Raw genomic sequence first — 13,583 nt, forward strand, 5'->3', positions numbered from 1 at the left:
GTTGTACTTTGTTATTCACTATCTCGGGAAACCGAGGTGGTAACAGTCCTATTTTTTTGGGAATGTCTAGCTAAAGGCTCCTGAATAAATGGGGGTGTTACAAAGTGGTATCAGAGCAAAACGATCCTCAGGCCTAACCAATGAATAATAATGAACTTAGGATGTGTCTAAATAAAATGAACCCCGGGTAGAAACTGTTAGGAGCCCCTCTTAGTGCGGTTAAGAAGCGCGCCTTAATTCGTACCATGGCCCTCTCAGCTTTGAACCGGGAACCTTGAGAGACATTTCAGAGTGGGGTAATTTAAAATGAAGATAGTATATTTCCTTTAGGAATTTGTTTGTCTTGTTTGTATGACTGTTTTCGTTAATGATTACGGATGATTCCTTTTAAGTATTGTTATGAGCATGTTGATATGGGGAAGGTATGTTGGCATGTATGTGGGAGGTGTGAGTATGATTAATATGTGAAGTGTTGAAAGAATTACATGAAACTGTGAAGAATGCGATTTTGGTTGATTTCTCGAAATTTTACCCTTGATTGTTTTGGCTGCCATTTACTACCTGTTTAAAATTCTCGTATGCAAATTTTATGAGTAATATCTTTATGAGTTAGCTTTCATATGCCACTGGTCTCATGTTTAAATAATATACGGTTTAGGAGAAATAAATATTTTAGTGGACAGTAGTCGAAATATTCCTGTACAGTGATGTTTTCGCGCCATGTTTTTGTAAAATTTGCCATTTAAAAACTAATTAATTATTTGTTATAATTCCAACGCCACTGTTTAGTAGACTCATGTATGTTTCTAAATTGGTAAGCCACGTTTTAAGAAAATATTTTGACAATTTATGGTGATTTTTACAAGTTGACCTAAGTTTCTGACAAGTTGCTGTAAAATTTCTGTTTCGACCAAGTAACTTGTAAAATGCATTATAAATTAGTCATTTGGAATTTTGATCTGATCCTTTTCTCATGGTTCATATACTTTCTATATTTTGATGTTATCAACTATGTGGAGTAGAATAATATGTCTAGTGATATGCGGAACGTGTTGCCCTAAGCCAATTATGCCTCTATGTTTAAGTTAGATGATGTTAGTAGAAATTAAAGTGAATGATAGAAACTAAAATGAACAAATAATAAATCAATGGTGAAGGAAGGGTGGGTAGTACCTCAATAGACTAAGTGTCCGTCATACCAAACCAATAGTTAACATATTTATAGCATCTCCATGCCTACCAAGCATGCATCTAATACCCATATGCATTCCATATAGTACAACACTAGCATATGAATTCCGTAACCTAACTTGATTCCCTTATATTTCTTAGGATGAATCCTTATTTGCACCCAGAGAACATATTCATGTACCCAAACTCAGATTTGAACGAGCATTGCAAAGCCTTGGAATCTCAAATGGATGATTATGGAGCTTTAGTGGATTCGAAGTACCTAAATGACACTCATCTTAGAGCCTACACTTTGGTTAACACTTTACCTTTCTCTAGACCTTTAGGGAAAGTAAGAGAAGATTACATGTCTGAGTATGATAACTACAGGATGCATGAGAATTATAGTCATTATTATGGGCCTATCTATCCTTCACATCTCACCTATGATGTCGTTTTAGCCAGATTAAGATACCTAGTATATGTATGTTGGGCTGATAACCATAGTATCAACCGTGGACCTGAACAATTTGATCATGCCATTGGGAGTAGTGATGAAGAGGGGGAGTCCTGTATGTTCCTTGGGGAAAAGGAGAGTGACACTTGTGAGGTGATAGAGATTAGCGATGATGATGATGAGGAGGAGGAGGAAGAGGTGGATATTATAAGGACTGGACCTTATGATGATGATAATGATAGACTTCAACCTCGACAGCAGAGAGCCTCAGACTATGAGATGGAAGATGATGTGATTTTTTGTTAAACAAAAGTATACACCTGATCCTAAACCTAGGAAGCACAAATGGGCTCGTCTTGGGAATAGACTTAGAAGGGTCATTTGAATTAAGAAAAGTAACTAAACCCTTATGCTTAGCTTTTGTGATAGTGTATTATTTATTTGGCAATGTATTCGCCAGGAGTTTAAATAAAGTTAGTTTAAGTTGTGGTTTTGCTACTCGGAAGTAAATCAAATATTTTTGTTTTGTATTCAGTTAACCATTATTTAGTGTTGGGAATAAAAGTTGTTTTATAGTACAATGTGTGTTTCACGTTTTATATTATAATAATGATTTGGTTGTTCCGTTTGTTTGGTATTTCGAACTTCGAGGACGAAGTTAAATTTTAGGGGGAAGGAATGTAATACTACGAATGTTTTGAGTTGTTGTTGTGATGATTATGATGCGATTGTGATGGATGATAATCATAAATGGATGATGGTGTTAAATGATAATGTTGGATGATGGTAGTTGTGGGCGAACTTCGGGACGAAGTTCATTTTAAGGGAGGAAGACTGTAATACTCCGTATTTTAATAATAATTTATAAGAATAATTTATGTAATTTAATGGGTAATTAAATGACATTTCTAATAATAAATACAAGTGAGACGCTAATTAAGTAGTAAATTAATAATTCGAGTCAGGAATTGGGTTTGGCTAATATTTGTGCTTTGGGCTTAGTTGGTGATCGAGTGTTGGACCATGTATTGTTACTATGTGGGCCGAAGTAGTTAAATTGGTATTAGTGTAATCGGGATTTATATCGGGAATTAATAATTAAATATGGCAAGGAAATAATATTATATAAAGGTAATTATAATTATAATAATAATAATAAAGTTATGGCAATAATAAATTAGTAAATATTATATGAGGAAATTATAGTTGTGATAGGATTAATAGTATATGATAAATAATAATGATTTAATTATAATGACAATTCCTATACTAATTAGAATAAGGAAAGTTACATAGTTTCCTAATTGGCCTCGTATTCTCTAAATCTTACACTATAAATACCACCTCAAATCTGAGAAATAATTCACAAATTAAAAAGAACAAGCTTTAGGAGACGGAAGAGGAAGGAATTATCATAAACCAATTAATCAACTCGAGGTAATTATTCGTCTTAAATCAATTTATATTCGTTTCATGTGAGCATCTTTAAGACAACCGTATGACTTGTATAGACCGCCATAGGACACGAGATTTGGACCTAGAGCGACCTTGCACTGCAAATTTTCTGACTTGACCATAGTTGACCGTCGTTGACCTTGTTACGGTGGCTTTTGGGGCGGTTGAAAGACGGCTGGACAGAAGGGTTATACGGGTTGGTTGTGGGTAATTGGGATGGTTATTTGACCCACTAATTGGACACGTCTTGACCTGGGGTTTGGGTGGTTGATGTTGGCGGCAGGGGGCGGTTGTGCTGGTGGTGTTTGGGTGGTCAGGGATGGTGGTTTGTGCGGTGGTGACGGAAAACAGGGGAGGAGGTGTTGTTCAGGCGGCGGTTTTCGGGGGGATTTTAGGGGTTGTTGGTGGTCTGGTTAGGGGGTTTCTGGGTGGTCTTTGTCGAGGGAGGATAGGGGAGTTGATTGGTGGTTGTAGGTGGCGGTGAAGGTGGTGTTAGGTGGTGGTTTTGGAACGGGTTTTATGGGGTGTCAGGTGGGTGTTGCGGTTGGTGTCGTGTGATAGGACGTGGGTTTGTGGGTTGTTGGTGGTGGTGTAGCTGGCGGTTAAGGGTGAGTTGGGTGCGTGGGGTTGCAGGCTAGGGGTGTCGAGGCTGGGTGGTGGCTGTGGCAGCGTGTGGTGTCGGGTTTGGTGGTTTTTAGGAGGGGAGTTGGTCACGGTTTATAAACCGTGTTTGTGGGGGTGGTGTGTGTTGTTTTTGAGTCGGGTTTTATTTGGGTAACTCGGGTTATAATTGAATCGGGTTTTTAAGTACCGTAGACCTTTAATCATAATAATAAATAATAAATTTGGATAGTAAATATGAATTTATAAATAGTAATTTGAAGTAACAAATAATTGAATTGAATTATAATACTTTGATTAGGTGACGGTTGTGAAGAATTATAATCGAATCGGATTGCTTTATTTATTTGGATTGCGTAATTGGAGTGCTTGCTTGCAAGGTAGGAATTTCCTACTCAACTCGTCTTGTCTTTGTTGGTTTGTGGAATTTATAAAAGTATTGTGAAATTGGATGGATTAATGGACGTGGATTATATATCGTTGGATTGTTTATTATTGATTATTTATATTGAAATTTCGTTTGGATTGAATACCTCAGCTCGTGTCTGAGATGATTTTGGTAATTGGCATATGGTGAATACCTCAACTTCGGTTGGGATGGTGAATACTTCAACTTCGGTTGGAATGATGAATACCCCGGGCCAGGGATTGGCGGGATGAATGGGTGTTTCGGGTGATGAGCTCAGTTGTTTTGGCATTATATATCGTATCATTTCACTTTGACTTGTTGTTGGTTATTCCTACTCATCCATTGGTTGACTTGTTTGCTTCTGTGTCAAAAATAAAATTGATGCCTGCTTTAATTGATGGCATCCTGTGGTGAACCATTTAATATTTCCGGTTAAATGGGGAGCAGATTTAAATAGCAGGTTTTGAGTTAGCTGACTTGGGAGCATCGGGAAGAGAGCTCGACTTGGAACCTTAGAAGAAGTCTAGATCACATATATAGTTATATCACTTTATTTATTTCCGCTGCGAGATGTATTTATTTTTTTATAATCAGTTTTAGTTGATTAAAATTGTAAAACATATGTAATCATTAAAGTTTTATTTAAAGTGCTTTGGTATTGTTGTACTTTGTTATTCACTACCTCGGGAATCCGAGGTGGTAACAGTCCTATTTATTTGGGAATGTCTAGCTAAAGGCTCCTGAATAAATGGGGGTGTTACATTACATGATCAAAACCAAAACTGTAAAACTGAATTACAAGATTCTCAGACGGTCTACTGCTAAAACTATCAAAGCTATAAAACATCGTCTGACACGCGGAAGACTTCTAACTGCCACGTGATGACTCATCCCAGCTATCCCATACGCGTCATATCATACCTGCTCAATAACTGCTCACCACCCCCCGAATGGATCACCACAGTTTTTTTAAAACATTTAAACGGGGGTCAGTACTAATCACACAATTTATATAATCCAACAACACAGCAAACAACACAGCTCAATCGTCACAGATATACTCCGAACTCCATCACCAGCTCCACAATACTGACTACACACTAAAGTGTGTAGCCCTGCCAGAGTGCCCATCGCAATAGGTCACTCCACGCCGCAGTGGGGGACCGCAACCGTTTCCACCTAATCCCCGCTCATCTCCGTCGAGCGATAAACCCAAATCCATTAATGTGCACATCCCTTATGTGGCGGGTTCCACAGAAGGCGAATAATGGGCGTGAAGCCACTCCCGCAAGTGACTCCACTCAGCCAGGGACGCGCCCCGAAGAACACAGACAGATACAAACAATCACAACTACTAAACAACAATCAACACCAACAACCGTCACAATACTCATATGATAACAATCAACAAACACAAATCACCACCAACACATTATGGGACTAATACTGAGTAGGGAAACCCTACCTGGAATGCAATCACTATTCAGACGATCCTGCAGCTGTCTTAAAATCTTTCTTCTATGAACCCTCTTCCTATACACATAATCATACAATCACAATCTAACATCAACAAAACATAGAAAACCCCAAATCCCAAAATTAGGGTTTAACCAACTTTAACAAAACAGTATAAAAATTATATGTAAAGCTTACCCTCGACACAAGGATCATAACGGTGTAAAGAACGATGAAATCCGACACCTTTAGCTCCGAGATTTGCTAATGATGCGATGACAGACAAACTACGTAACTCCTTTTCTCCTCACTTAGGTTTTAGAATAGATAAAAGAAACTAAGAAAAGTGACGGACAACCTTTTATGCTTATCTCGCATCATTAACAAAACCCGACAAAACATTACCCATAAACCGAGCCACTCGATCGAGTACCAAGGCTATTCGATCGAGTACCCTACAGGTCAGAAACTATTTTAAAATGCAAAACACCCTTACTCGACATAGTAAGGCCCACTCGATAGAGTACCTAGAGGCTCATAAAACCGTACTATTACAAGTTTTGGAGATGAAATTGAAGAGGAGGATGCAATGTTGTTTATGAGTGATGATGATGATGATGCTAGGATGTACCTTGTTTCTCAAACATGTCTCAATACCCAATTTGTCAAGGTTAATGCTATAGATGTTGATAATGTAAATACTTGGTATAAATCCAAGTGGGGTTCCATTTAAGAATGGTGCTGAGTTTAGTATTGGGCAAGAATTTGAAAGCAAAGAGAAATTGAGACAAGTTGTCACATCATACAATGTCCTTAGAAACCAAGTCTACAAAACCACCGAATCCAAACCTTACACCGTGACATTTAGATGTGGTAGAAAACCCTTAGCTTGTAGTTGGTATTTAAGAGCTACTCAAAAAAATGTTGCTATAGATGTCTTCACAATTGTGTCATACAAAGGTCCTTATGATGCCTCTTGTGTGGTTCGCAAACCATCTCTTGATCATCCAAACTTAAAAGGGGAGTTTATTAGCAATGCTATTAAGCATCTCATGAAAGAAGATTGGGGAGTTTATTAGCAATGCTATTAAGCATGTCTTGTTGGAAGACATGGATGGGAAAACAAAGAGCATTAGGGGAACTATTTGGGGATTGGGAGGAGTATTATGCATATCTTCCTCGTTACTTAGAAGTATTAAAAGAGGCAAATCCGGGAACAAAGTTCAATTTTGTCAAGAAGCCCACTAATGATCCCAATGTTGAACAATTTGATAAAGTGTTTTTGGTTATTTGGCCCCTCCATCAAAGGTTTCCCACATTGTAGGCCCATCATTACTATAGATGACACCTATCTTTATGGGAAATATCGTGAGGTTTTGTTGATAGCAATGGGAGTTGATGCGAATGACCAACTATTTCCATTAGCTTTTGCCATTGTTGAGAGTGATAACTATTAGAATTGGAGTTGGTTTTTGACTTGTATAAGGCATTATGTCACACGACGTAGAGGGCTTTGTGTCCTCTCTGATCGACATCCGGCTGTCTTAAAAGCAATGTCCGAAGTGGGGAGTGGTTGGGAAGAGCCATATGCTTTTCATAGGTATTGTATTAAACATCATGCATCCAAAATTAAAATAATGTTCAAAGATTCGGATTTGAAATCCGCTTTCACAAATACCGCTATGGCACATCAAATTCGAAAATTTGACATAGGCATGAGAAAATTGGATTGACTAATGCTAATGCTAAAGCTTTATTAGAAACCATCCCTTCAAGTAAGTGGTCTCTTGCTCATGATAATGGTAAAAGGTATGGTTTGAAGACAACAAATATGTGTGAATATTTTAATGGGGTGCTAAAGGGTGTAAGATTTCTTCGAATTCAAGCCCTTGTAAAAGCCATTTTTACCCCCGTTAACAAATACTTCGTTGAAAGACGAGAATTGACTAGGGATAGGTTGTTAAGTGGTTTGAAATGGTCGGATAAAGTATCTAATAAGCTTGATTAAATTGAATAAACGGCCGCCCATCATGAAGTTAGTAGATATGATTTAGAAAAAGGGCTTTATGAAGTGACTACAAGTCAAGGTCTTCGTCTTGGAAGTCTTGGTGGTAGAAGCCACAAGGTGATTTTGTCGGAAAGGACATGTACTTGTAACAAGTGGCAAATATACCATTATCCTTGTTCACATGTAATGGCGATATGTCGCTCATTCTCGATCGATGTGGATCAATTTGTTGACCCATTATACTCTTTCGGGGGATACCATGGTTGTTATCGTGCAATCTTTCGACCTCTTCCCGATGAAGGTTATTGGAAACCATGGACGGGGAAGAGATTGATTCCAAATGATACTTTGATAAGAGGAAAGGGAAGACCGACATCTAAAAGAATTCGTAATGAAATGGATGAGGTTTCCAAAGCGACTATTACTTTTAGTTTATGTAATGTTGAGGGTCATAACAAGCGGACATGTGTAACAAATAAATCTAGCGGGTAATACTTGAGTCTTTTGTCTTTGTTTAACTTAACTAGCATGCTAATTTTTTTTTTTTACAAATATAATGTTTATTTGTTGATGTGTTAAGGTCAAATGGATCTGGGCCTAATAGATGATAGCGTTCTAAAATTGCAAGAGGAGCATAGAAGCAAGGATATTTGGTGTAATACCTGCCCTGTTTAAGGACCCGTTGACCGACCTTTTGACCAAAGGAGACCCGTAACAATGGATATGAGAGAGGATATGAGACCTACGTATCTGTTTACTTGACCTAGTAGGGGTTACTCGGCCGAGTAGTGGTAACACTGGACCGAGTATGGCTTACTCGCCCGAGTATGAAGATACTCGACCGAGTATCACGGCTGTTAACGCGTTATTATAAAACGCGAGATCGTAAACCTTATTTCATTTTTCGACGGTTCCTTTATCTTTCTAACCCTAACCTCTCTCTCTCTCTCTCTCCTACCTATCACTCACCTCTCTACACTCTCTCACCTAGCCTAGATACTAACCCAAGAAGGGGAAATGGTTCATGCTTGGAGTCTTCGAGTCGGGATGTCATTGTCGCTGACTTCGGTCCGTATCTCAAGGTAAGTTTATGCTTCGTCGTTATCTTTCAGTAGGTTTTTGGGGTAGTCTAGTAATAGGATATGGTTACTACTTGTAGGATTCACCTCAGAGTCTTTCCTGGCTAGTTGTTGGATGAACTTTCATGGATTAGCGATAAGGTAGGGTTTCCCTACTCGGTTTACTGTTTAATTGATTTAAGATATGCGTTGTAATTGATTGTACGATTGATATTGTGATTGATTATTGTTGGAGGATTGGAGTATGGTGTTGGTATTGAGATGGTTGTTGATGTTCGTGAGGTGCGTCCTCGGCTGAGTGGAGTCACTTAGGGGTGTGCACCGGTCCTAAATCGGACCGGACCGGTCCTAAACCGGTTTAAACCGCAACCGGAAAGGATGTTTTCTTGAAGACCGGAAACCGGATATTTTTTTTCCGGTCCAGCCCTGAACCGAACCTGTTAATACCGGGTCGGTCTAGGTTTAGCCCTTTTAGACTGGTTTGAGAATATGATATACACACTTCTTGAATAAAAGTATTAAAACTATTTTTCTTTATAATAACGACTCACACTAGACTACTAGTAGCCAATGTACAAAGTGCACAGGCCACAACAATTTCTTTCAGCCTTGAATACTGAATCTGGAAAAATATATTGTAGCTTTAAAAGTTCAAACCAACCAACGTAAACAAAACTTAAATACTAGTCTACGAGCTTATGACCATGTTTACTTTATGCCTTTATTGCCAATACTACAAAAGTCAAAATTAAGAAATATTGTCAAACAAATATAATCTAAAAATTCAAGTCCTAAACCAGTTCAAGGCTTCAAGCACATCCGTGAGTCTCCACGTTCCAACTAGCCAACTTCATTCCGCCACATAAATAATGTCATTCTCCAAAGTGACCTGGTTATACTCTGAAATAACAAAGGAAATAGGTTAGTTTTCAGAAAATAAAAAGTAATTCAGCATGTTGATTATAAATTCCAAAAATATCTTTACCTTTTTGAAGGTCTTCTAACTCTTGTGTCAGTCCATGATCGTCCAACTCTACAGATGCATTCGTTTCTTGTTCTCTGGTTGTTTCTCGTTCTCTCGCTCGAAGCCAATCTTGAGAGCATATCAAAGTTTGTACCATCTTTCATCATATAAGACAACAATAAAAACAGCTTCACTTTAAAATCTTTTCAATTAACATGATAATAAACAAAGAAAAAAAAAATGAAGAGAAGGATTAATTCATTACTTCAGGAGTCAAAGAACTCCTAAATGAATAGAGATGTCGACCTCCTGCGCTAAAAGCAGATTCCAATGCAACAGTAGACAATGGTATTGCCAATATATCACGTGCCATGCGTGAAACAATTGGATATCGATGGGCATTGAGTCGCCACCATGTCAATGCCTCAAGTCCCTCTTCATCCTCTCCTAACACCTCATTTAAGTATCTCTCAAACTCACTCCTCACATTCCCACCTGACCCTTTGAGTCTTTTAGCCCTCTCTTTAAGGCTTTGCACATAGTTCATAGTTCCTCCTAACCTCACATCTTCCTGATCTTGTTGTTGATCATTATTTATTGGTCCACTTTGAGAGTAAGAATACATGGCTCTATACTCGTCAAATAGAGAATAAGCAAAATTTTTGACATTACTAGCCAATTCCTCTCCCTTTTCTTTTCCATATAAATCAGTAAGTCTCAACTCAACAACTGTTAACTTTGAGTGAGGATCAAGGACCACAGCCATGTATATCATCATATTCATTTTTTCCACATTCCCCCAATATTTATTATATTTCGTTTTCATCGAAATAGCCATATTTTTAAAATCTTTTTCAGGAATTTTCTCCCATTTTTTTTAGCATATCACAAACAGATGCAATCTCAAAGAACCCTTTATTACTCGTAACATATAAAGAACCATAAATTCGATAAATTATGAAGTAAAATCCTTCCAAAAAAACAACTAGCCTCCCAACCATTTTCCAATCATCGGCATCAGCAAGTAATTCATTAGGTGGAACATTGTCCCCATCAAGTAAATTGAACCCACCAAAACACGCTGATATTTTAAAGCAGTTTCTAGCATAAGATATGTTGAGTTCCAACGAATAGGCACATCAAGTGACAAAGACAATTTGCAATCAATATTAAGCTTTTGAACCAAATCCTTAAATCTTTGAAGTCTAGTAGGAGAATTTTTCACATACTTAACAACATTTCTAACTCTAGCAATGCACACACTATGTTCGTTAATACCATCCTAAACAATAAGATAATAATGTGAGCCATACATCTTACATGTAAATGTCTTCCATCATTAATGCCCCCAAAACGTTGAACCATCTTTCTCAAATACGCACATGCTACATCATTTGAACTAGCGTTATCAACTATGATAGTAAAAAGCTTATCCTCAGTACCCCAATATTCTAAGCAAGTCTCAACAACTTTACCAATATCTTCACCCCTATGACTAGATATAGGACAAAAGTTGATAATTCTCTTACGTAGTTTCCAACCATTATCAATGAAATGTGCAGTAAGACACATATTTGAATTGATGTCCAAGTATCAGTAGTCACAGAAACTTTTTGACAATTAATTAACAGGTCTTTCAAACTTGACTTTTCTTCTAAAAAAAGTTTAGGACGATCACGTGCAACTGTAGTTCGTGAGGGAATATGAAATCTAGGACAAGAAACACTCATCAATGTCTAAAACCTTGCTTTTCAACATGTTTAAATGGCAATTCATCAACAATGATCATATAAGTCAATGCATCCCTAACATCTTTGAGATTTATCGTCCCATATTTCAATTTACCCTCACCCTCTTCACCACCCTTTCCTAAATCCCCAGGTTCAAAAAACAACTAAGCTTGTTTTCTTTTACCTCTATTAACAGGATTACGAATGCATTTCTCCCAATGTTGTTTAACATTATTTGAACCATTCACATTAGAATCAGCAGCAAAAGTTTTATCACAAAACTTACACTCAGCACGAAGAAGTTTAGTACCATCTAATTGTTCCTCTAAATACTCCATAAAGCAATTCCAATACTCCGCTCTTCGCTTACTTTTTCTTTTGATATACAAGCGACCCTCCGTAAGCTTCTTGCCAGAATATAATGTACTCTCCAATTCAGTGAGCTCTTCTTTTGTGAGCGCCTGGGAATCGATAGAGAGGTCGGTGAACGGAATAGCTTTTTTGGATCGAATGGAGCTCATCTGAAACATATGAATTTTACAATTAGAACACAACTTCACAAAACAACAATTAAATTGAATTAAACCATAATCAATTAGCGCTAAAATTAATAGACCAGATTCGACTCCGTATAATCGTACTCCATAATCAATCGATCAGCCATTGAAACAAGATTTTAAAGCCACTTTAATGTAAACAAACAAAATCAGAAGACATGTTATGTTTAATCACAAGATTCGTATTCCAGAGTCCAGAAACTAACACGACAAAGTCAGGGATACAAAAGTATTAAAATTAACTTTAGACTAAAAACAATTCAACATTAACAACTAATAAGATGAAGGATATCAATATTCAGTATCATTACAAAAACAGCCAAACAGGTATGAAAAAATAAGTAAAAAAATAGCATGAAAATACCTTTATTTTGCATACACTATATTGATTTGAAGAAGCAGAATAGCAGATTGGGTTTTTATAAGATTGTTTTTAGAGTTCGTCATAAGAAGGAGATTAACTCTTGTGGAAATTGAGTTTTACTAGGCTTTGTAGTTGGAGTTTTAGCAGAAGAAGGCGTCAAGGAGATAAGTTTTGATAGAATTAGGTAGGAATTGTAGTTTGTAGAGGGGGTTGGTGGAATTAGGAAAGTGGGTATGAGAAGTAGGAATTTTGAGTTTTGACGGCACATTAAGTTTAGGTAGGAACCGTGCTATTTTCGGTTTGACCCGGTATAATCCGGTTTTCCTGCAACCGGACCGTAAACCCGGAATTACTAAAGCACAATTCCCGGAAACCGGACCTGTTCATAACTGGTCTGCCCCTGAATCGGACCGGTTCATTTGGTTTCGGTCGGACCGGTAAAATGCACACTCATAGAGTCACTTGCGGGAGTGGCTTCACGCTCTAGATTCGCCCTCTGTGGAACCCGCCACAGAAGGGGATGTGCACATTAATGAACAGGGTTATCGCTCATTGATGAGCGGGGGCTTAGGTGGGCAAGGCTGCGGTCCCCCACTAGCAGGGCTACACACTTTAGTCAGTTATGAGATGTGATTGGGAGTTGGAGGTGGATTGTGAATAACTGTTTATCTTTATCGTACTTTGTCTTATCTTGGTTGTTCAGTGAACTGCCCCGTGTTGTGTTTTCAAAACTATGGTGATCCATTCGGGGATGGTGAGCAGTTGGTTTAGCATGTACAACTAGTCTTGATTCTTGCGGGGCATGAAAGGGAATCGAGTCATCACGCTACCAAAGTAGATGTCGTCGTCACTCACGTTAGTTGTCTTTGTAGTTGTTCATGTTGTATCCTTGTCACGATGTTCTACGATGTAAAGTTTTAAGCTATTTACTAAATGTTCTACTATTGTTATTTGATCTACTTACCTCGGAAAACCGAGATGGTAGCACCTTTATACACTGGGGTGGTCCTTGGTAAGACACCTTGGTGTATAGGGGTGTTACAAAGTGGTATCAGAGCGACGATTTTGGAACCTGAACCAATGAACCAAATGAGTGTAGGGTGTCAAATTAAAATGAACCTGATGTATGTGTGTTGGGAGCCCCTTATGTCGGTTTTGGGTGAGAAGGCGCCCTCATCTAAGAATCCCGCCCCCAATCATGCTTAAGCCAGCCACCGTGGAAGGGTAGCTGTGTAGGAGAGCCTATGTGCCAGTGTATGTGTCAAATGTGTATGCATGTAGTAGCCTATGTGGTAATGTGATGAATATGTAATA

At 38.1% G+C, this 13,583-nt stretch overlaps 1 protein-coding gene across 1 annotated transcript; it reads right to left on the reverse strand.

The window, feature by feature from the left end:
* Nucleotides 1-9,871: 9,871 nt before the first annotated feature.
* Nucleotides 9,872-10,456, reverse strand: LOC141588132 (zinc finger BED domain-containing protein DAYSLEEPER-like). Its single transcript, XM_074409589.1, has one exon. The coding sequence runs from the start codon at nt 10,454-10,456 to the stop codon at nt 9,872-9,874; it is 585 nt and encodes a 194-aa protein (XP_074265690.1).
* Nucleotides 10,457-13,583: the final 3,127 nt, after the last annotated feature.

The sequence above is a fragment of the Silene latifolia genome, chromosome 1, assembly GCF_048544455.1.
Source record: "Silene latifolia isolate original U9 population chromosome 1, ASM4854445v1, whole genome shotgun sequence".
Taxonomy (NCBI): Eukaryota; Viridiplantae; Streptophyta; class Magnoliopsida; order Caryophyllales; family Caryophyllaceae; genus Silene; species Silene latifolia.